This window comes from Aedes aegypti, chromosome 2 (genome assembly GCF_002204515.2).
Source record: "Aedes aegypti strain LVP_AGWG chromosome 2, AaegL5.0 Primary Assembly, whole genome shotgun sequence".
NCBI lineage: Eukaryota > Metazoa > Arthropoda > Insecta > Diptera > Culicidae > Aedes > Aedes aegypti.
The window spans coordinates 341,943,147-341,968,430 of NC_035108.1; the positions used below are offsets into that span (position 1 = coordinate 341,943,147).

The following is a 25,284-nucleotide window of genomic DNA, read 5'->3' on the forward strand; positions in this document are numbered from 1 at the left end:
AAATTGCAATAAAAACTATGATGCAGTTGAGGCACCATCACAATAATTCAAATTACAGCGATTGAAATTGTTGTCCCATATTCGCTTAGCTGGAATAATCTTCAAAAATATCTGAAGAAATATTTACAACAAACCCTAAACAAAAACTTGAAGAAATTTATGGTGAAATCCTTTCAAGAAAACTTATGGAAATATTCCTGGTAGCACATTCCTGAAACATTCCCTGATGGGATACAAATCGAATATATTTGAAAAATTTATTATAATTAATCTTCGAACAAAATCTAAAAATAGTTCCTGCACGAATCCTTGGGAAAATAATTCAGACCCAGGAAAAATATTCAAAGAACCAGGAAGGAACTCACAAGAATATTTGGTGAAATTACCACAGAAAAAAAAGACAATTTACACCGTCTTCAGCCAAAGGCTGCACATACTGAACAATCACAAACATTAAATACCACAGAAAAATGTGTAAGATTTATCGAAAAAAATGGATTTTGTTTGTCTTTTGGAACTCTTTGAAGATGTTTGAAAAATTCTCAAAGTAATCCTGAAAAAAATCAAGGACCTTTACAAAATTCGAGCAGCAATATATGTACTAGTAAAGACTTACTTGGACTTTGGAGGAACCCCTTCAGAAATACAAGAAAAAATCTTGTGAGCATCATTGTACGTATTACTGAAGGAGTTCTAGGACGAATCATAAGTGAGTATTTCAGAGGAATTTTTTTTTTCAGAATCGCTGTAGAAGTTTTTGAACGAATCCTTGAAGAAACGCATGGAGCATTTCCTGAAAGATCTTCAGGAGTTTGACCTACAGAAGTATTTTGAATTAATCCTAGAAATTGTTTGAGTAGTTCTTAGAGTGGCTATACAACGAATCTCTGGTTCAGTTCTAAAAAAATACAATCAGAATTATTTTTTTCTAATTTTACCGTTGAAAAAAATGAAGTAAACTTGGAGAAACTTTAAAATAAAGACATAGAAGAGGTTTCATTTTTATAAGAACATTGAGATCATTTTTGAACAGATTTACATGCGCTATCATAGGCGATATTATTCTTATGCACGTGAAACGTGAAGAAATTTGGGAATTAGCTACATCAATGCTGGAAACAATTCTGAAGGAGCTATAATATAACTATAATAGTGCGTGGAAGTCCTATTAGCATACTACTTTTACATCAAACACAATACATTTGCATCGATTAAAATTATGATAATAATACTATATTATAATAAATCTTCGAGCTGTTCAGTGGAATACCTATAAGTAAAAGAAAAACCGAACTTAGTACTATACAATTTTTTTTCCACTAGAGTCAGTATTCAGTGACAGACACGCGTATTTCGACAACTGTAAGGTCGTCTTCAGTGCAGTATGGGGCAGGGACGCAATCTGGCGGGAAAAAAAATAACTCGGTAAAGAAGCGTTTCCGATATTTGGTGTCTTCGGCAAAGTTTTTTGTAACAACGAGGACCATCTACTGACATAAACGGATAGTTCGTAAATCGTCCGCATAGGTGGCACCACAATCTAACTTTTTACTGTGACGTTCTAGAGACTTGGCATGTTCGACAAAGTTGTTCGTTTTAATAAAATAAACAACTCTCTCGAAGACGTCAAAATTCCACAGCCTACTGTTTTCGAAGTTATTGGCAAAATTAGGAAAAAATCTTGAAAAAACTATTTTTTTTTTCACCGAATTTGTCATTTTTCTTAAGAACTATGTCATATAATATTTTTTGCTGATAAATATATAACAAACACAAGCTCTGGTGGAAAATAATTAATAATACGACGCATAAAAATTAAGAAATTATGAAAAAACTTTAAAAATTGACCAATTTTTTAACCTTTACTTGATGAAACGGATGTCAAAATTTTAGAGAGGTATATTTTGTTTTTTTTTTTTTTTTTTTTTCATTACGCGATTAATATTTTCGTGGCAAATATTTAAGTGTATTTTGAAATTAGCGGAAATATATATTTTATTATTTCATTAAATTATTATAATTGCTCACATTACAAGCTGGCTTTGGATTTCATCTCGAATTCGTCTGTTACAGTTTTCCGGAAGCTCAAAATTTAAGCAAATCCGGTGATTAAACACATATTTAAGGTTAAACAACCTAACAGTTCTCAAAATCGAAGAAATCTCCAAATTGATACCTTTGCTCTGTATCCTCTTTCCGCTTTAAAAAAAATCTACAAGCTCCGGACAAGAGATCGTGCGCTCTGAAATTTTAGTATTTGGAGATATCGACATGAATATGCTTAAAAATTTGATTTTCCGTATTAAAAGTAACACATTCACTAAATAAATTGCTCACATCGAGCCTTGATGACAACAATTAACTGACACATGATCAAGTTTTTCATGGCATATTATATCATTTAAATTAAACAAACAAACAAAACAAATATGTACCCAGTTTGAATCTACATTACTCGATATCAACTCAAGGAACTGCGCTTAAACTTTTTTTCGATTTACGAACTATCCGTTTATGTCAGTAGATGGTCCTCGTTGTTACAAAAAACTTTGCCGAAGACACCAAATACCGATAAGGCTTCGTTACCGAGTTATTAATTTTGTCCCGACAGATTGCGTCCCTGGCCTATAGTGCAGTGTCGTGTACTAGACTTACTGTAAATACTGGTGCGCTCATAGAAATTTATACAAGAATGAATTTATTTTTCAAAAATCCTTACGAAATTTATTGAAAGAATTCTTGTACCAAAGGAAATTTTTAAGTACCGATTTTAAATTCGAGGAAAATTCACTAGATAATCTTGGATTAACCTTTAAGGTATATTCCTTAGAAAAAATTTGAATGAAAATTTGACGGAAAAAATCGAAGAAGTATCTTCGGTCGTATTCCGGGAGAAGTCGATGGAGAAGATCATGTGAAAATTTATGGAAAAACTATAGGAGATTATATTTACAATGTTCTGAATCCTCAACGAATTACCTACTCGTAAATGAAGGGATCCCTGGATTATCTGTTTAACACGATTGTTTTCAAAAAGGCTGTAGGAAAAATCTCTGGAGTAATTTATGTGAAGGATTCCTTCAGATTTCCGGACAAAAATCCAGTTCCTTAAGATACGCCAGAGCAACCTTAGAAATATCTGTGAAATAATTTAGGAAGAAATCACTAGTGAATTCCCTTAATAAGCATATGAGAGAAAACTGTGAAAAAACTTCTTTGGAAATAATTCTTGGGCATACACTTGCTTCAACTATTTGAGAAATATTCTATAATCTTCCTATAAAGATTCCTTAGTAGAGTTTTGGAGGAACTCCTGGAGTAATTTCAATTGATTTTTATCGAGGATTCGCTTGTTGAGTGCTTACTGGAGGAACCTTCTTAGCATTCTTAGAGTATAATAAGAATTCTAAAGTAATATCTGATGGATTCCTTACCGAAGCTCAGAAAGAGTTCAAGGAGAAATCCGTGTATGTATTCCAGTATAAATCCCTGAAGAATCTCAGGAAGGTTTCGAGATTGAGTTGATAGATAAATTCCTGAAGTCCCTAAAGCAATACATGGAGGAATTCTTTGTATTAACTCCTTGATTAATTTCTGTAAGAATCCCTATATGAATTCCTTAAGCAATATTGAAGTATTTTGTGAATCATTTTCTTTAAATAAAATTATTCAACTTTACGAGCCGAATTGTTTATCGGCGTGAAAATACAAAATCGGCGGTGAAGTGCTGATCGGCGTATGGCGCGCCGCCGATGCCTCATTCGGCGGTGGCGTGACGTAAAATCTATCGGTGGCGGCGGCGTGGCGCGACGGCGCATAGATCTAATCGGAAGTGATAGATATACATCTGTACTATTGTTCTGTAATCTTAACTGATTGAAAAATCATTTCTCGCGAAACATTACTAAAGGACCTATGTACAAATGAGAGATTCTCTCCTCTCTCGTTCTCTTTCGATTATAACAGTGGAACACTAAAGATTTTGGGAAGTTTTTCACTATAGATCGAAAGTCAATTTCCTTGACTAGCGTTTCATACAAAAAACACAACAGAAGAGATTAATGTGACTCAGTTATTAATGAAAGAGAAAGTAAACAAAGAGAGCCTCTCAATGTTAGATAGGTCCTTTAGTAATGTTCCGCGAGATTTGTTTCTGGTTTGCGAAGACAATAAACAAAGTGCTGAAATCGCTTAATTTTTAACGTATTTTTCACATATGAAAATACACTCAATCATTCATAGCCTTACTATGCATATCATACAGGAACGTCTATAATGTTTCTGTTTTTACATTCTTGAGATCATAATTGATCCATGAAAAGATAAAGGAATGACAACCAAGACATTTTGTTTTTCGATTTATGACCTATAGGCGGTACCACAGTGCAACGGCCCCTTTCAACGCCCCCTCTGACTACGCCCATGATACTAGATATGCATTTTGCAGCATCAGACCGAAGAACGGTATGTTGGATCACGGTTACTTAGAAGCTGGTTGCAGCCGAATGCTTGCAACAGTAATTATGCACCCCAACGACGACGACGTCGACGATGCCCGTAAGGCTCCACAATCCAACGGTGGGAGGGTTTCAAGATCAAGCTCCTGCCAGGCAGTGGCACAAAACCAGTCACCGTTCATTCGTTTCTTCGAGTGAGGGATTTTTAAACGCAACGCCTCTCGTTCTTTGTAAGTAACGTACGTTTTCTATGAATGCACTGCAATTGGGAATAAAGTGGCATTGCAGCTGCATCCAATTATGTTGTACGCGCTTAGATGCGAGGTGAGTGGCTATACAGTGGCCGCAGAAATTTATTCCTTCTTTGATTTTCCGCTCCCACGTGCCTAATCTGCAGTCAACTGTGGTGCAAATCACTATTGTAGCAAGGCGACGGATTGTTCTGGAATGTATAGTTGCACTTCCGGCAATCATATAATTCTTAAGAAACGGAGCATAAGAATACAAGGTGCTAATTCGAACATTGTATTCATGTAAAGTCATCTCGGAGTGTGGAGTGAGCATTTTATTCATCTTCTTGGCATTTAGTTTCTTCTTCTTGGCATTACGTCCTCACTGGGATAGAGCCTGCTTCTCAGCTTAGTGTTCAATGAGCGCTGCCACAGTTATTAACTGAGAGCTTTCTTTGGCAAAGTTGCCATTTTCACATTCGTATATCGTGTGACAGTTACGATGATACTCTATGCCCAGGGAAGTCAAGGAAATTTCCATTACGAAATGATCCTGGACCAACCGGGAATCGAACCCAGACACCTTCAGCATGACTTTGCTTTGTGGCCACGGACTCTAACCACTCGACTAAGGAGCAAAGGTCGAAAAAGATTTATTTCATGGGAAATTATCTCCTCCTAAAGAATCAAACAATTCACTATTTTTTCAAAAAGAAACTAAAATTTTGTCCTTTTCTAACTATTTCATCGACTTTTTATTTTGTTCAAAATTTTTGTCTATCGAACTCATGTCCATTATAATAAAAACAACACAATAAAAAATATTGAAATAAGTGTACAAAAATCACTGTTTCATACGAAGCGACAATTTAGATCACCAGACTTGTGGTACAAAAAAGTGAATCGCCTGTGCTCTAGTTAAAGCTTTCAGATCGATGCATCAATGTTAGCCTCTAGCGGTTGCTCCATTTCCCACTTTACTCACCGAGGCCTCGATGTCGTCCATTTGTTTATCTTTCCGCTGCCGTGTTTTTCACCAAACTCGAAATCGATCGGCTGCATTCCGCCGCCGTAACTAAATCATGTCGAGCAGCAGCAGCCCAATCGAATTGGGAATCGCAAAATAATAACAAACCACGCATTCGCAGAGAAGGTAGAGCACGCAAAACAACAACGCACAGCCAAATTAACAAGTGCCAATGTTTCGCACTTGAAGAAATCAGCGCAGATAATCAGCAGACGAAGCAGCAGCATCTCGCTCAGAGTTGGAAGAAAAAGTGTGTAATAATAACTACGGTGTCCGTCCGGCGATCCACAATCTCTACATGAAGCAATATCAAGTTCATCGCGAGAGGCAAAAACAGTGGATTGATCGAGATTAATCCACCTAGCGCTGGTTGAAACTTTCTTGGATCGCTGACAAGATCTGCCATATAAATTTGCATTATTAGTAACGAAGTGATTCGTAGATTGATAGTTGTCACGGATATACTTGATCAATCGTATAATCTGGTGGATGTTTACAAACTACGAAAAAAAAAACATGTGAAACTTATATCACGCTAAATACTCGATGTAAATTATGAAATGACGTAAATTCCATAGATTAACGCTGCAATATGTCTTATTTTTGTAAAAGACGGGGTAGGTGGTCTACTGGCTACCGCTTCTGCTTCATAAGCAGAAGGCCATGGATTCAATCCCAGGCCCTTTTTTCGTACTTTGTAGTTGATTTATCACTCGCTTCTATATTCCACTTTTAATCTATCACACTGAAAGAAACTATTTTTTCATAGCAATCGCTAGAACCAGAGACGGGCAAGAAACCGTTTCCCTACGCTTCCATTCTTCCATCCTTTAGGCACGCTTTTCCTTACGCCTGATAGGTAGTCTGTTAACCAGAAAGGAAGGCTCTCTTTCATAAACTTACCTAACCCCTATATCTTCCCACATGAACTGGTGTAGATGCAGGGGTATATCCGGTTTACTATGAGTTTTAAACATCAATTCCTTCCCCTTCCCCCAGTTGGTCAGCATTCTGCCGTAGCAGGCGCCATTGTGCCTTGAAACAGAAGATCACCAGCACTTATACAAAGAGGATGCTAGTTAGTCCCAAGCAGTCATCTGGTTGGTTCCTTGTATGAGTGCAGCTGATCTGGCGATACTGCAGTAGCAACAATGGGCGGCCAATCAAGCTGAAGCTCAAGCTTACAATGTGCCATTCTTGTTCAATTTGACTGAACAGCATTATGACACGAACAAAATATAGTTAAATTTTACAGAATTACATCATTTGTGCAGTGCACATCGTACCTTCGTGCTGTGCGCACACGAGTTCTCTCTGCTCTTGGAAGTTTTTTAAAAACTACCTGAAGCAATAAAACAGTACTTTTCAGTGCTACTAAAACAGTACTTTTCAGTTCTATTTTTTCTACTATTGATCCCTTTACGATCCTTGTTTGGACCCGCTCCTTCGAGTTTTCTTTGAATCCGTTGGCGAAAGCTAGCGGTGGTAATCCTTCTTGGACACCGTCTTGGGAAAGAACCTCTCGAAGGTCACGTCTTCTTTCGTATATTCACTAAACATGGTTGCAACAACAAACAAAAGGAAGGGTGAATCTCTGAATTCACAACTTCCTTCCAAAAAAGTGGGACTTAAAACTGTCACTAATCGTGGTAAGAATGGAAGAAAGGACGTTTCTCCGGAATGCGAACTTTCTTCCAAGGGTGAAATGGATAATGTTAGTAATTGCATCGAAATGAGCAATCAGCAATCGATGCTCTAGACAAATTTTCCGAACACCAAATCGAAGCTGTCTCTAGCTCAGGCTCTTTGATTCAAGTGAGCTAGCAAAGAGTGCCTTGAAGATCGCGAACTTCTTCTCAAACATCTTGAAGAGAAGAAGCACATTTTGTTTACTTATGACGACAAAACTGAACGTTTGTTCAAAGTTGTCTTGAAAGGTCTCTCAAGTGACTATAAATCACCTGAAGAGATCAAAAATGGAATAAATGATTTACTTGGATTTTCCCCAGTCCAAGTAATCATTACGAAAAAGAGAGCCCAATCTGGCATTGTTCGGAAAGGGCTTTTTCAAAAAGTCCGGTTCAGTGTCCGGTGAAGGAAGATACCACCAAGTTCATATGCTCTAATTGCGGGGCTAATCATAAGTCAAATTTTTGGAATTGCCCTTCACGCAAAAGAGTCATTGAGGCTCGTGCCAGGCAGATGAAAGATAATATCCGTTACGATAACGGTCGTTTTCGGAATTTCCCTGGTAGAATATCGAACAATACTCATGTTTCATAATAAATCTTCGAGCTGTTTAGTAGAATACCTATAAGTAGATGAAAAAACCGAATTTACCACTATACCACTCTAGTGGAATTAAATGGTATAGTACTAAATTCGGTTTTTTCATCTACTCATTTTTCAGTTAACGATCGCTTGATCATGAATCATACCCATTAGGAAGATCATAATCATGCTCATTCACAAACTAATTTTAATCCGTCGGGTAGCCGTTCGAAACTTTCAATTTCGAATGTATCTACCTACGGAAAATCCTTTGCCGATATCGTAGTAGGAAATTTGAACTCCTCCCCTGTTCGTACTATGAGTACCCATTCTAATTGTTTCAAATCAAATGGGAAAAACCCTACCGCCACAGGTAACTCCGCTTCTTCGTCTACCAAAAATTCCAATGGGAATTCATCAGATAATGTACCCACTTCAAGTGATATGTCTGCCTCTGATTTAAAGTTTCTAACTGAACAATTGAATCTAATGATTGATGCAATGTTCAAAGCCACCACTATGACTGAAGCAGTCCAAGTTGGTGTAAATTTTACAAATCAAATTGTTATTGGATTACGTTTTTCTAATGGATCCAAATAATAATTTAAATATTTCAAATTGGAATGCTCGTTCTTTGAATGGTAAAGAGGACGAGCTGTTTAATTTTCTTACAGTTAATAACGTGCATATAGCAGTTATTACCGAAACTTATTTAAAACCTGGATCTAAACTCAAAAACATCCTAACATTTTTGTTTATCGTAATGATCGACTTGATGGGGCATGTGGGGGAGTTGCAATCATCATTCATAGGTGTATAAAACATCAACTGTTTTCGTCATTTGAAACTAAAGTTTTTGAAACATTAGGTGTTTCTGTTATAACACAGTTTGGTAAATATACTTTCATAGCTGCCTATTTGCCTTTTCAATGCTCTGGACAGCAAGTTAATTTGCTCCAAACTGACTTGCGAAAATTGACTCGCAATAAGTCAATTTTTTTTTGTCATCGGTGACTTTAATGCCAAACATCGGTCATGGAATAATTCTCAAAGTAATTCCAACGGCAGAATTTTATTTGATGAGTGCTCTTCAGGATATTTCTCAATTCAATACCCTGATAGCCCTACGTGTTTTTCATCTTCTAGAAATCCTCCTACGAATGATTTGGTCTTAACCGACTCTAGCCATCTTTGTAGCCAATTAGTTACTCATGCTGATTTTGATTCTGATCATTTCCCTGTTACGTTTCAAATATCCCAAGAAGCAATTCTCAATCCTATCAGCTCGACTTTTTTATTATTTTCGAGCCGACTGGAATATTTATGAAACATATATTGATTCTTATCTTGATGTTAACACTTCTTAACAAACAAAACTTGATATAGACAATGCTCTTGAAACTTTAACAAATTCCATTGTTGAAGCCAGGAGCATTGCAATTCCAAAATGTGAAGTAAAATTTGCATCCGTGATCATAGACGATGATCTTAAACTCTTGTCCGCCTTAAAAACGTGAGGAGAAGGCAATTTCAATGCACTCGCGATCCTGCTATGAAAATTATATGGCAGGATTTGCAGAAAGAAATCAAAAAACGTTTTTCACATTTAAGAATTACGAATTTTGAAAATAAGATTTCTCAATTTGACGCTGGCTCTAAGCCCTTTTGGAAATTATCTAAAATTTTGAAAAAACCTCAGAAGCCAATACCGGTATTGAAAGAGGAAAACAAATTATTACCAACTAATTGCGAAAAAGCTCAAAAACTTGCTATTCAGTTTGAAAGCGCGCACAATTTTAATTTAGGGCTTACTAGTCCAATTGAAAATCAAGTTACTCAGGACTTCGAAAATATTCTCAATCAAGAGAACGTTTTCGAAAATGCCTGGTAGACTGATTTGGAAGAAGTGAGAACTATTATTAAAAAATTCAAAAATATGAAAGCTCCTGGCGATGATGAAATTTTCTACATCCTCATCAAGAAACTTCTAGAAAGTAGCTTATCATTTTTAGTTGATATATTTAACAAATGTTTTCAATTAGCATATTTTCCTGACAAATGGAAAAATGCTAAGGTTGTTCCAATTTTAAAACCAGACAAAAATCCTGCAGAAGCTTCTAGCTATCGTCCAATCAGTTTGCTTTCCTCCATCAGTATACTTTTTGAAAAGGTCATTTTGAACAGAATGATGCCCAACATCAAAGAAAATTCATTTTTTGACAATGAACAGTTCGAATTCCGCCATGGATATTCGACAACTCATCAACTTTTACGTGTAACAAATTTGATCCGTTCCAATAAATCTGAAGGCTATTCTACTGGTCTTGCTCTTCTAGACATAGAAAAAGCATTCGACAGTGTTTGACATTAAGGTTTGATCGTAAAATAAAAAAAAAACTTTAATTTTCCAACTACATTGTTAGAATAATTCAAAGTTGTCTGTCAAATTGTACACTTCAGGTTAATTATCAGAACTCCAGGCCTGAAAGACTTCCTTTAAGAGCTGGTGTTCTCCAAGGCAGCATTTTGGGACCAATATTATACAATATTTTCACATCTGACTTACTGAGTTACCTCAAAAATCTTTGTTTGCGGATGACACAGGCCTCTCCGCCAAAGGAGCCTGCGTGTCATCTGTAGTCGATTGCAAAAAAGTTTGGATATGTTTTTTTTCATACTTTCAAAAATGGAAGATTTCTCCTAATGCTTTCAAAACACAACTAATAATATTCCCACATAAACCAAAAGCTCTTTATTTGGAACCTTCAAGTAGACATGCTGTCAGGATGAGAGGGGTTCCTATAAATTGATGAGAGGAAATTAAGTATCTAGGGCTCATGCTAGATAAGAATTCAACTTTCAAAAATCACATTGAGGGCATTCAAGCCAAATGTAACAAATATGTAAAATGTCTCTCTCCCCTCATTAATAGAAAATCGAAACTTTGTCTTAAGAACAAGCTTTTGATATGCAGACAAATTTGCAGGCCAGCCATGTTGTATGCTGTACCAATATGGACTAGCTGTTGTAATACCAGGAAGAAAGCTCTGCAAAGATTTCAAAATAAAATTTTGAAAATGATTTGAAGCTTTCTCCCTGGTATACTATCAATGAGTTCCATAGAATATCCATTGGAACATTGGAACAAATGTCAAATAAAATAATTAATAATTTCAGGCCAAATTCGTTACAATATTCTATTGCCACGATTAATTCGTTATATATTTAGGTTAAATTAGGTTAAGTAAATAGAAAACGTGTTTTTTTTTCTCTTATAAGCAGGTGAAATCAACTCACCTGTAAAATTTCTGAACTGCTACGGCAAATTAAATGTAATATGTTGTTAACAAAATGTTAATAAAATCTTAAATTTGTTTTACCAAATTAGGATGATAGTGTTGTCTAATAACACAGAACCCCTAGACATAAGAAATGAAAGTAAATTTTGGAATGATACTTATAAAGCAATTACAAAAATATCAAAAGATAATCTCAACAACTTGAGCGCAATTCAGCTTTGTCCTATGATAACAATACTCTTTTGATGGCAATCAAACATTAGAGCAAATACTTTGTGTATCGAACGAAACTCAGCCAAAACGTCTGTCGGTGGTTTACTTACTCTCTTTTTCGCGCGATTTGAACTAGTAGGTATCGGCGGAGCCACTTTACCAGCCGGCAGTACCGTGAAACATAAACACTTTATTGCTGACTCACTTGGCACCTCTGCCAAGAAGGAGGAGGCATACAGACAAGGCTCGTGGGGAAGACCAACTTGGCAGTTTGGTTTGGTCCTATGAAATGTGTTAACTCCAAAGCTGGGAAAAGCCAAAGGCAGTTGAGCGTATACCACACGCTGAGCAAATGTCTAGAATCATGTAGTTCAGGTCATCGCACTAGGATTTGCACAATCTGTTTGGAGAAGAATGTTGCAGTTTTAAATGCATTTTTCATGCTCAAACCCGAAATGCCAGGTGGGTTGATTATGTCTTACATTTCAAAAAATATGAGTGTTTTGGGATTCTTTTGTGCATCTCAGTTTTGAAAAATATATCTTTTGAAAGAAAACAGAGTATTTTTGGCTGTGGTTGAACTCAATGGATTCCATTAAGCTAATTAAATAGACTTTTCAGCTATTCATTTTGATATTACAGTCGCCTCTCCACATCTCGATATCGAAGGGACCACCGAGATACCGTTTTGACTCGAAATCCGGACACTTAAGCACAGGGTCAACTTCAAACATCGTTTTGCTAATTGACGACATCTATTTTCATGAGGCACTGTTAATTATTTTGAAATTATATGTGTATTATTTAGCATGGTGTAATAAAAATTGCGAATAGTTATGTAAAAAGGGTTTAAATATGCAAATACAAGTGATGTGTCTTGCTTCGAAATCCGGACACTACTATTGAATTGCTTCAATTTCCGGACACTTCTTTTCGACGATTTAATTGCCTATTTTGTATGAAATTCCACTCATTAGCTTTAAATTCCAGGATTCTGAACAGTTTACTATACAAAATCACAATAGTTACTAGTCTAAAGGAGCACTGAGTCGCCACAAAGGTGACAAAAGTTTTGCAAAAACTGGTGCACTCACCTTACGCTAGCGTCTGGATTCAGTCCAACAAATACTGGAATGTGTAGAGTATCGATACACTTTTTGTGTTTTTATTTTTATTTTTAATATAATGCAGCCTACTGCGATACATTAAAATCTATAACGTACAATCGAACTGGAAGAATGGTTTTGTGTATAATTATTGAAGAAACATTTAAAATTATATGATTAAAAACGTAAAAATAGTCGTAGTGTCCGGCTTTCGAAGCGTCCGGCAATTCGAAGCAAAACGGTAAGGAGAGATCGAGACAAAGAACATTATTTTAATGAACATTACGTTGAAAATCACTCCGTTACTAGGAAAATAATAAACAAACAAACTTCATTTCAAGTTCCCAAATTGTTCTGAATCACTTAAATCTGGTCAAGTAACGTTTGATAGTGTTCATATCGACATACTTACTTTGCTGTTGATGGTGCTACGTCCTTCAAGACATGACCTGCGCCACAATGTTACGCCAACAAACTCGATCCATGGCTGCTAACCTCCAGTTTCTCGATCGCCCCACACTTCCAAGATCCTGCTCCACTTGGTCAAACCACCTAGCTCGTTGCGCTCCCCTTCGTCTTGTACCGGCCGGATATGAGGTGAACACCATTTTTGCGGGATTGTTGTCCGGCATTCTCACAACGTGTCCCGCCCATCGTACCCTTCCAGCTTTGGCGACTTTTTGTTGATACTGGGTTCACCGTAGAGTTGCGCAAGCTCGTGGTTCATTCTTCCCATCCATACGTCGTTCTCACATACTCTGCCGAAGATCGTCCTAGGTACACGGTAGCTCCGGTAGCTGCTCTGTATCCCAGATTCTGGCTATCAATCGGTGCAGACAAGTGGCATTCCAGGCCCATTTTAATAAGTTCCGCTCCAATATCATCCTTTCCTGCTGCTTTGTTGTTTTGAGCTGTTTGGTAGCATTCTTAACTTCACCTATTGTGGAAGTTGGCACGCCTCCCTCATCCGCCGTACTGATGAAGTCATTCCTCCTGCTACCTTGGTATTTCTTCTTTACGCCATTAAAGTGTTCATCGTAGTGCTGCTTTCACCTTTTAATCACCTCACGTTCGTTCGTCAAGATACCTCCTTTCTTATCCCGGTACATTTCGGCTCGCGGAACAAATCCTTTGCGGTATGCATTGAGTTTCTTGTAGAACTTACGCGTTTCTTGAGAACGATACAGCTGCTCCATCTCTTCGCATTCCAACTCTTCCAGGCGGCGCTTTTTATCCCGGAATAGATGGGTTTGCTGTCTCCGCTTCTGTTTGTATCGTTCCGTGTTTTGACGGATGCCTTGCTGCAGCATAATCGACCGCGCTTCATTCTTCTCGTCCAAAACGGTCTGACACTCCTCATCGAACCAACCGTTCCGTCGATTTCCTTCCACGAACCCAATGGCACCCTCCGCTGCATTGTCAATGGCTGCATTGACACAACTCTAGCAGTCTTCAGGAAGGGCTTCGGTGAGCTCTCCCTCTTCCGCCAGCGCTGATTCAAGGCTTTGCGGCAAATAAAGATTTGAAGAAGTCCTTGACATTTATTAACAAGGTCAAAATATTGTTTAGTCCAGTCTGTCTGAACACCAACCAAAAAATAAGCTTGTAGATATTATTAATCATACCATTTTTGATAATTTCTTCCGCAGAAGTCAAGTGAATGTGAGTAAATTACACTGAATAAAACTTTAAGTATTCGTATTAATAATACGGGTGTTTGTCAAAATATATACAATTAGGACGAAATTAAGAGATACAATTTTTAAATTGACTTTTCAGATTATATTTATTCAGATTCTGCTCTCAAAGGGTTCTAATACGTAACCAAGCTCTCTAGAAGTGTTCTTTTTCGAATAATGAAAACAGTAATGCGGAGATGTTTTTATTCAGTGAAATTATAAACGGAGGCAAACTAACTACTATAGGGTGTCCCAGAAAGTATGGGCGTGATTTTGATAACGAATATCATAATATTGTTTTAAACAAACAATTATTGTTATTCTTTTTTGTATTTTATTTTGGTGCATTTGTAATTGCTGCCTGTGAAATTTTGTATGATTAAATAACCTTTCAACCTTTGGAATTTTTGATTTTTTTAAATCAATTCTCACCTTGCCATCACAGACCTTACTTTCGAATTGAGTTAGAACTTAAATACCGTAAATTCGGGTGAAATTGATCAGTAGGGTGAAATTGATCACTATGTCACTCGATTTTATTTTTTCGTAATGGAGCACAAATATCAATGTAACCCGCAGTGAATGAACGTTATTTGTCGTAAGTATGTCCAAATTGTGTGTTGTGAAGTTTTTTGCGTTAACAAATGATCATTTCTATTAAAATAATGTAAAATTTCAAAATCTTGTACGGTGCAGTGTTGACGAACATCAATTAGCTTCTAGTTCTAGACATGGATTTGGACATAGTATAATCCTGAAAGTTTGTGAGGATACTTAATATATATCCCCAAACTAGATTTCATAACCAAAACTCGTACCAATTCGTTGATTTGGTTGAAATAATTGAGTTTCTGGTATATATCAGGAAATTCCTTAGGAAATTGCATACATTTAGGCGTTTTCTGCGTTATTCTTGAAATTTAAACATTCATTATTTCTATAAATATGGTATTGTTAAGAATTTGGCAAGCATATTCGGATTCAGGGAGCTCAAATTTATTAAGTAAAGTTGTTTTGAGAACTAACAACAATGGCGTTGATATGTGATCAATATCACCCCGAAATGAGATCTCCCGATTTTTTATTTTAGACATATTTCTTAGCACAAAAATTACATTCGTTAGAAAATTTCGATACTTGAGTCAATGAGGCTCACCTTCATACTTGTTTTCCTGCATTCAGTTGTTTGGCATTGTCAACATTATAGAAATCAGACAAGAAAAACCGTAAAAAGTGATCAATTTCACCCGAAATGACGGTAGTATTAAATGTGTTTATCAAAATCCATCGATGTGATGAGTTCATGTGCATTGTATCTAAGATGCTCCACAAAAGTTTTTGCTTAAAATTTTATTTGGCTTTGCTAAAAAGCATTTCACAAAATGATAAAATTAAGAATTAAGATAACATCATGAAATCTTAACTTTTCAGATATTTTAATACGAACAAAAATAATTTAAAAACATAAAAATTTGTTTTTGATCATTTTTAAATTATATCAGCAGAAATCTGAGTTTCAGTTTGTAATAAAATTTCATAAATCTTAGCTTATATATTTCTATTAAAATAAGTAATAATCAGATTATTTATTATATCAATAATACTTTATGGCCAAGTACAAATTTCGTACAACAAAGTCGCTCAGATTTGTGCGAAACTTATAAGGAAAGGTTCTAGAAATGTAACTCTTTCAATTAAAAAGTAGCAAAACAATCGCCCAAAATTCAAAATCTGATTTTAATATAGGGTGTCCCAGAAAGTATGGGCACCACTTTTATATCGAGAATCACAATATTTGTTCAAACAAATAAATGTTTTTATTTTGTTCAAACAAATAAATGTTTTTATTTTTTATTTTTTGTATTAATTTGTCCGGTTGCATTCACACAACACGTATGACATTTTTAGTTCGAGTCGCGAAAGGAAAAAAGACAGACACACACCATCCGCTGTTTGGCGCCGAAAACTGAGTGTCGTGTCAGCACTAACGTTCGCTGATACATTCTCATTCTGATCAAGAAACAGACAGGAATATTTTCCATTTTCTGTGCTATGTTTGCTGCCAAAGGGGTGTTCGATTATCCAATAGATTAGAATCAAGTTGCTTAAGGCCCAATTAAAAATGGTGCAATAGTCAAAACTGAAAAAGCGGTTTTCTCTTTTCAAATAGACAAATCAAAGAGCACATAACTCTTTTATTTGCCAAAACAATAAATCACCTTCGATACCGTTGTAGTCTGTGAGAGTTACTGTTCTTGAACGCTCTCTTGTCACATACCAAACGAGAGAGTGAATAGCAATATTCATAAGGCTCTCTGATTTGATGTGTCACGAATTGTTTCACTCAGCGAATATCGTTCGATCGGCTTATTCGGATCAAAATCCAAACACTGAGAACAAGTTTTAGAATACGCCCCGAAAACCTTAATTTGACCGTTGGGGTGTGATGCTGTCGTCATGATTATGGTTTCCGAAATCAATGTCAAACACATTGGTTTCAAAACATTTGAAACGTAATATTTATTTTTATCGCTTAAGCAAGGTAGTGCATGAAATGTATAGAGATTCAATGGTAGTAAATTCATTTCTCTATACAATGGTACTTAGAGGTGAGCAATTTTCGGTTTCTAGTACTCCTAATGAACAAACATTGTTGTTTTTTTGGAAAGATTTTTGGCAAATTTAGCTAGAAAAAATTGCCAAAAATTTTCTCCGAGAGACCGATTTTTTGTGAGATGATTCAAAGATTTCTGGCGACAGCATTTTGAGCAAATTAAAAGGAGATCTTATGAAACATTGTTACCCTTGAAACATTTCTAGAAGGGCACTTGAAGATTCTTGACAACGTTCTTGGTGAGATGATTGATAGATTTCTATTGGGATTCATAGCAAATTCTTGAGGAGTTAAGTAAAAAAAAAATGGCTAAGGTTTTTGAGATTTTGTCATACCCCTTGGTTGAAACTAAAATTTTCGAAATGTCAAATAGTAACAACCCCAGTGTTAAAACTAAAACCACTGGGTAATTTTTGTCAACAAAGTGAACGTCAAACATGATCTAAGGTGTCAAGGTTCATATTTTAAACCATTTTTAAAATAAAATCTTTAATATGTTATAGCCGTTATTTCAGCTGGAATTGCTAGAGTATTTGTGAGAACACGCTCTTTCGTATTATTTAATTAAAACGAGAATTTGTTAAAAAATATCGGGAAGGTGCTTTGAAAAATCACTTGAAAGTTAAGTAGTGGATATCTAATAAAACTTCAAGTAGGTTTTATAAAAGAATCTAATTTTTTTTATCTTAGCAGATTCTAAGTGGATGGTGGAAAGTTAATCTAAAAAGATTTGCGTTCAATTTTCTAAGGAGATCTAGGTGGTTTTACTGCTGAAAGCCCAGGCGGATTTATTCAAATTTTCTGTTTAATGGATTCTTGGATATGCTTATTCTTGGTTAAGTATTTTTGGGCAGATGGATTGCTGGAAAGATGCTGTTTTGGGTTAATATCAATTTTTTAGTAAGCTTCATGGATGAAAAAACGTGTCGATTTACTGTTCCTTCATAAGGGTTTAACTGACATGAGAGGTTCCTTGTCATCGATCCTATATTTCGCTTATTACTTCGCCAAATTAAACGAATCTGTAATATTTCTTGTTCATGAAGCTAGTGTTTTTTTTTCCTACAGCACGTAAACGTATTACGAAAAGTAAATCAGTGCAATAATGCAAAGAGAGCAACGATGAAGAGAAATCGTTGAATGCAGATAAGGCTTCATGAAAAATCTATGTCGAAATGTTCTTCTGGCGAGATATCGTTTCTGCTTAAAATATCTTTCCAATGAGAATTAAGAAACTAGATTAAGAGTTTTTCTAGGGTTAAGACCTAGTCTAAAGGTAATTTAGGCCACAGTTCTTTTAGTCCTGACATTTTTTTGAAGTTTGCTGAAAAGATGCTGATCTGATGATTTAGTGCTGATATTTTGGACTTTCCAATACATTTTTAATATGTGTCTGTCCGAAACTTTTTCGGAATTTAAACCGACATAATTTTTAACCCAAAATGCATTAGAAATATCATTAAAATAATTCATGAATATCTTAGATCAAGTCCTCCAAATTTAAACATATTAAGGACTATGCTCCAGAAAAGAAAATTAATCGCCTATCTCGATGAGTGGGAAATTTCTTGTACGAAATGCTGAATGTCAATTCAAACTGTATAACATTTCTTGACTATTTCTTCTGCAGACATTTTACTTTTCTTGAGCGGAACAGCATAACTAGCTTATGGTATGAAAACAGAATGAAAAGTTGCAAATGCTTTGCCTAATTCTGTACTACTCAACATCCTATAGCTAACAGTTGCAGAATTTAAAAAAAAACGCTTCAATGTTTAGATTTCAATACCTATTAAATCTCCTACTCTATTTAATCTTAGATTTCATTGCAATAGTATTGTTAATATTTTCCAATATTTGACAATCTAAATGTAAAGAAAAATAAATTATGTTCTAATGTTATCATAAAGTATTAAAACATAACGGTAAAAAATCCTTTGAATTTAAAAACGAATATTTTAAAGTCAATTCAAATATCAGAACTTACTGACAAAGGCCTAGAAAATATCAAATCAAAAGTTCTTGATGTAGTCCGGTTTAAAAATGTTAGGCATCCGAGAATTGGAAAACAGATTTTGAATGGACACCTACAACCAATTCAGGATTAATAGCAACTAAGTATCTAAAAAATGAGCTATATCTTTTGCCTGAAAAATGAAAACAAAATGAGACAGGGACCAGACAACTCCCCAAGCGTCTTTTTAAAAGTTTTTGTGGGATTTATTGATTTTCTTCGAAATTCAGGAATTTGCTAAAAGAAAGGTTCAACTTTAATTTTTGAAGATTTCTCAACGAGTACGTTGAACGAATCCTTCACAGACTTTCCAAGGAATTCCTCCAGAATTTTAATTCGAGGTACCTTGAAAAACTCAACCATAAATTTTTAGAATGACACGCACAGATTTTTTTCCAATGATCCCCTCAGAAAATTTGCCAAAGGAGTCCTCAAAGAATTATTAAAAGACGTCTCTAGGAAGATGCTGAAAAAATGTTTCAGATTTTATTGGAGGATAGATATATTTCTAAACGAGACCGTAAAGATATCACTGATGAAATACATGATTAATTCCTACAAGAGAGAAGTATTTCAAAGATCTCCGGATCTCTTCTGGACTCTTGAGAAAGTCTTGGATGAGTTTTCAGAGAAACTAATAAAATAAAATAATTGTAAACTTACCCATCCAACACATTCAAGAGGGTACCCCTGGAAAATCTTGAGTGGAACTCTTTGAGGAACTACAGAAATAATTGCTGTGGGATATTGTGATTTTAAACACTGAATAATTATTTAAATTGAAGAATCCAAGTAGAATTTACTTAAAAACAAATTCCACAAATCTTTGAAAGGAATCCTTAATTATGGAGAAATTTATGAGGAATCCATGGTTGAATTTATTGTGAAATTTTTGGAAAAATTCCTAAAATCTGTAGAAATATTTTTAAGGTGTCTCAGTGTAATACATGGAAAAATAGTTACAAGAATTTGTGAAAGAATTTTCGTTGTGATTCCGTTATTGGACTGCTGAAGGATTTTCTGGAGGAAATTTATAAGGACATCGTTTAAGAAATTTTTTGACCAATTTGTGGAAGATTTGCTAGAGGAATATGAATTCTTGGGGCGATCCCGGAGAAATTGTTGTACGTATACGTGAAGAAAGCTCTGAATAAATCTCTAGAAAAATTCCTGATAATGAAAAAGTATTAACCCTTTGGAGTAGTGATCTCTGGAGCCACAATAATTTACATTATGATTCATTGCAATTCAAAAAGCAAAAAAATACTTTACATAGATTAGATGTTTAGAAGATGTAGAAAATAGACTAGAGACCATTGTTCACCTCTTTTCGCGTTACCGAAATATGGTTTGGTACTTTTTGAGAATATACAAAATATTGTTTCGGCTTACTTCAGAATATGGCTCATAATTAAATAGTTCCAAACCAGTTCCTGGCTTCTTCAGGGTCAAGTTATAGAAGGTCCCTAATATTCGATGACTCATAGAACTATGTATTTTCGAATTCAAAACCACGATGTTCTGTTCATAAGTACTGTTCTATAGTGTTGGAATAGACGCTACCTTTATCAATATATTAGATGACATAAGGGCCCCCACTGATTATATTACCAGCTCAGGGCCCCCTCCAAACCTGATTACCCTTGCCGATGCATTGCAGGTTGTCAAAAACTCAACTTTTAATGCTGTGAAGAATTTTCACCACGATCTTGGGACCTTTAAGAACCCGGGGCCCAGTACGGTCCGCATCCACCGCACCCCTCTAGCTAAGCTACTGGATAAAAGAACAACAATGTTTCTCATGGCTTCAATGGCTCAGTCGTCTCTAGTACGATGAACACATATTGAAAGCAGCGTTTACTTTACATCAGCTTCAATGCTTCTTCTTCTTCTTGGCATTAACGTCCTCACTGGGAAAGAGCCTGCTTCTCAGCTTGGTGTTCTTATGAGTACTTCCACAGTTATTAACTGAGAGCTTTCTTTGCCGAAGTTGCCATTTTCGCAATCGTATATCGTGTGGCAGGTACGATGATACTCTATGCCCAGGGAAGTCAAGGAAATTTCCATTACGAAAAGATCCTGGACCGACCGGGACTCGAACCCAGCATGGCTATACTTTGTAGACGCGGACTCTAACCACTCCGCTAAGGAAGGCCCAATGCTCAATGCTGTAATTATTTATTTAAACTCATTTCAAATACTCCAATAACATGATTTATAGCTTACATGATAGTTCCTAAATCGACACTACTAGAGACACATACTCCCCAACCGACTGATTATTATACACTATCAATGGAGCCTAAGACCTCCAGATCACAGTGTCACCAGTTTTACTGAAACATTCTTTGAACATTCGCTACAAACATAATAAGGAATTTACAGAGGAATATCTGGATGAAAACCTTAGAATGAAGATTCAAAACCAAGAGACCTTCAACAATATTGAAATTGAAAACATAAGCATGATTGTGTGGTTAACCGTAACGCGGGTAGATCACCTTTTCGAGATGCGTTACGGGGTAAGATCTACCAAATTGTACTCTTTCTGTATCTGTTCTTTTGAATACTTATAAGTTACGGTCGGAAGAGTATAAGAGAGTAACAAGCCACTAAGACCCACCTATTTGTCCTAGATGATGAGGAGGTCGAAGTGGAAAAATGGCTCAATCAGCATCTGAGGTTGGTTTCAACGCATGAGACAGCTTCTTTCCAAGTTCAAGAGTTTATCTTTCGATATCTAGGAGGGAAACGATTCCGAATCAGTGGAGTAGCATACCTCTTAACTTCTAAAATAAGCTTTTTGTTTCAAGGAATCTAAATGTCTCATGCGATGAAACCTGTTCACAAAAAAAAACGACTTTGAACCTTATAAGTAGAAGCAATAATATGATACGCTAGAGTACCGATGAATGGTCAAAATCAGTATCATTCAACCAGCTTAGTGGCCGAACCTGATTAAGGGGCGCGGTTTTGAGAGTTTTATGGTGACAAACTGTTTTCTCCAAAAGGTATAAATAGCGGTATCTTTTTCTAAAGAGGCTCTATGCAAAATGGTAAAGAATGATATTTGTATAAAAACGACTACTTCATTATTTCTCAATAGTAATGGAGTAGAACGACATGCACTAAACAAAGGACACGGGTATACCTCAAAAGATCAAAGAAAACTGGTCGCAGTGGTTCATCCCGAACAGAAACAGAATGGTTGTGTGATTGGTAGTGATGCTTTACAGAAATCTTCCATGCAGAAATTCCCAGAAGAAAAAAATCTTCAAAGTATTCTATCAAAATAATTCCTATCATTTTTTTTTTCAGGATAGAAATCTAGATGCTAGTCTTGAAGCTGTTTCACGGCATCATTATCTTACTATCTTTTACAAAAAAAAAAAAAGATTTTTAGTTTCCCCCCGCATCCACAACTTTTACCCGAAAGGTATAAACAGGAATCATCTGCCTCGCAATCTTCTTTCTGGAATCACTAGCTTCAAATTCCTTACTCAACAATAATGTCAAAGTTAATATAATTTGCGACAACATAGGGTAGGGTCAGTGTTCCCTTAGTGGACAGTCCCCTATAGTCGCACTAGTGGCTTTTAACGGCCGTTTTGCTATAAATCTTTTTGAAATATTTTTTTACATGAAGGTCAGAAGCTATTTATATAAGTACCATTGATACACAGCTTGATTTTGTTCAAAAATGATCGAAATAATTAGTTTTGCTTAAAATTTGAACTCCCTTGCGCCTATAGTGAACCTATTGTTCCTATAGTAGCACTACTGAGAGAAACTATTTTTTATTATACGAAATAATTATTGAATTAAGAACTTTTTTTACATCAAACGAAAGCTTTTGATCCACACTTTGAAGGAAAAATATAAAAGCTTTGTAAAAATATGGTTTTGATTAGTATTTTGCCAACACCGTGATGCTAGTGCTACTATAGGAACAGAGAGTAGAAATAGTGCTACTATAGGCACATGTATTCCTATAGTGGCACAAGCGATAATAAATACAAACATATGAGTTGTCGTAGTTTTCATAGTTTTCCCCCAAGATAAAAAGCTTTCAGATGATGTAAAAATAATGACGCTAGCGTTATTTTTCGATTTTATACAAATATTTGTTCTTAGCTATGCGGCTATTGGTACATCGATCCTAATTGAAAATTTTGAAAAATACCTGATCACAAAATCCTTTTTTCTACAGGTTTGTTAATAAGATGTGAAATTTATCAATTTTCTAAATATAGTTTCTTAAATCAAGTCATCAAAATCAAAATTCTTCAGCCAAATTTTTCCTTCACTAGACTGATTTCAACCGCAAAAGCTTAGCAGAAAACCATCCGGCGAATTGTTGTGCAATTTCTGTAAACGCAAGTCACTCTCGGCGTCATCACGGTGGATGAATAATGTTTCCCATCGAGACTTTTACCATTCGACGGACAAGTTCATCGTTTTATGTTGTTTCCCATTGATTGATTTTGAGAGGCGCTGGGAAGTACTTTCCTAGCAGATCTTCAAAGGTTGATTTATTCCTCTGGCACTTGATATCGCGAGCATTTGCGTGCCACCTGTTACCCAAATCGTAAAACCAAGCTTCATCGATGAGAGTTATCTCTCCCAATCGATTCAAGAGGGGTTGGGCTCAATTTGAATTGTTGGCTGACGAAGATATCCACCAATACTCCAAAGACTGATCGGTTCATTATTCTTTTTTTTCTGTTTCAAATTGCAGAGTGGCTGCCGGATTCCCGGATTCGAGAACATGCCTGCTCCATCAGAAGCTGCAGATGCTGAACGTTTGCATGGAGCGGAGGAGAATTCGTGAGGGAGGATTGCCCTTCTCGATGACGGGTGCAGAAGGCGAAATGGAGGGCCGCGAGGGAAGCCACGAGTCGGAGGATGAGTTCTTCGATTGCTCTGATGAGGATGAGGAAGGTAAGATTTGAGCAGAGTTGTGTTTATTATGACAGCCATGATGAATGTTTTTGTACAAATGGAGTAGATTCAATTAATTAAATTCAGCAAGCCCTTCTTCTTCTTCTTTCTTGCGTTACGTCCTCACTGGGACAGAGCCTGCTTCGCAGCTTAGTGGCCTTATGAGCACTTCCACAGTTATTAACTGAGAGCTTACTATGCCAATGACCAGTTTTGCTTGTGTATATCGTGTGGCAGGTACGAAGATACTCTTTGCCCTGGGAAGTCGCGAAAATTTCCAACGCGAAAAGATCCTCGACCGGTGGGATTCGAACCCACGAACCTCAGCTTGGTCTTGCTGAATAGCTGAGCCCCTTCATTATTATTTTTCCAAATCTAACTAAGGAAGACAAATTATGAAATCTTGAATTCACTTAGACTTTTTTAAACTTTATCGAATGTCAAAATTTCTAAAGGACAAAATGTCGAATGACCAAAAGTTGAATCGGATACGTTGAAATGCTTTTATAAGTGCAGTGATCATTGGTGTAGGAATAGAAAAAAAATTAAGTCAGGCAACCTATTCAAAACCCTTGATTTAATTCCATGATATGCTCATTATTTTCAACATAACATGCCAACAAAAATTCAAAGAATCTGATTGACAAATCTATAGCATTTGAATATTTTAACGCTAGCAATGCTCTTTGTGAAAGGTGTTGGTGTGTAAAAAGTCTCCTCTATTGAATTCCCTATAGAAGAAGGAATTTCTGATAGAAATTAAAGGGGAAGAAGAAATTATAACAGATTTGGACAGTTTATTAAGAGATAGTTTGAATTTAGTGTAGCTGAAATATAGGGACAAATTAATGGTAGATATCCTGCATGAATTTTGACCCTTACGTTGTTGAGATTTCTACGAGAATCATTGGATAAATTAAAAAGGCATTTATTTTGAATTTTCGGATCTATATAAAATTCATTTGGCTAAAGTTGCTGTTCTTTATAAGGCTCCTTTTCCACTTTTTTTTTTAATTCCATAACAAATTCATTCAATAATTTTACTACAAATTCCTCTTGAGATACTTATAACTCTGTGAAAAAATCCTCTAATAATTTTGATAAAATACAGCAGAAAATCATTATTCAGCAAAATAATCATTTAAATTCAACCTGAAATCTTCAATAAAAATCAAATGAAAGCTGAGTTAGTTTGACATAAATAATTTAACAATCAGAGGTGTGCGTTTTCTTAATCAAAAGTTGTGTGCAATTTTTTGAAACATTTCCTATCGCACTGGTGTAATTTGCAATCATATATTGGTGCGAATAGTGATTTACGCATGATTGTATTTTAATTGTTGGAAATCATCATATCATCGCACCAGCGCTATAAGTAATGTTACACAAAATCACAGATAACTTTTGATGATGAAAACATACACCTCCGATCT

General features: G+C 35.8%; 1 protein-coding gene across 2 annotated transcripts in view; it reads left to right on the forward strand.

The window, feature by feature from the left end:
* The window catches only part of LOC5568160 (rab3 GTPase-activating protein catalytic subunit), an 82,803-nt gene that overhangs the window by 36,000 nt on the left and 21,519 nt on the right, over positions 1-25,284 (forward strand). For both annotated transcript variants that reach the window (XM_021846129.1, XM_021846128.1), the window contains exon 3: positions 23,649-23,851. In XM_021846129.1, coding sequence (XP_021701821.1) covers positions 23,649-23,851 — 203 coding nt within the window. The remainder of the gene's footprint in view (positions 1-23,648; positions 23,852-25,284) is intronic.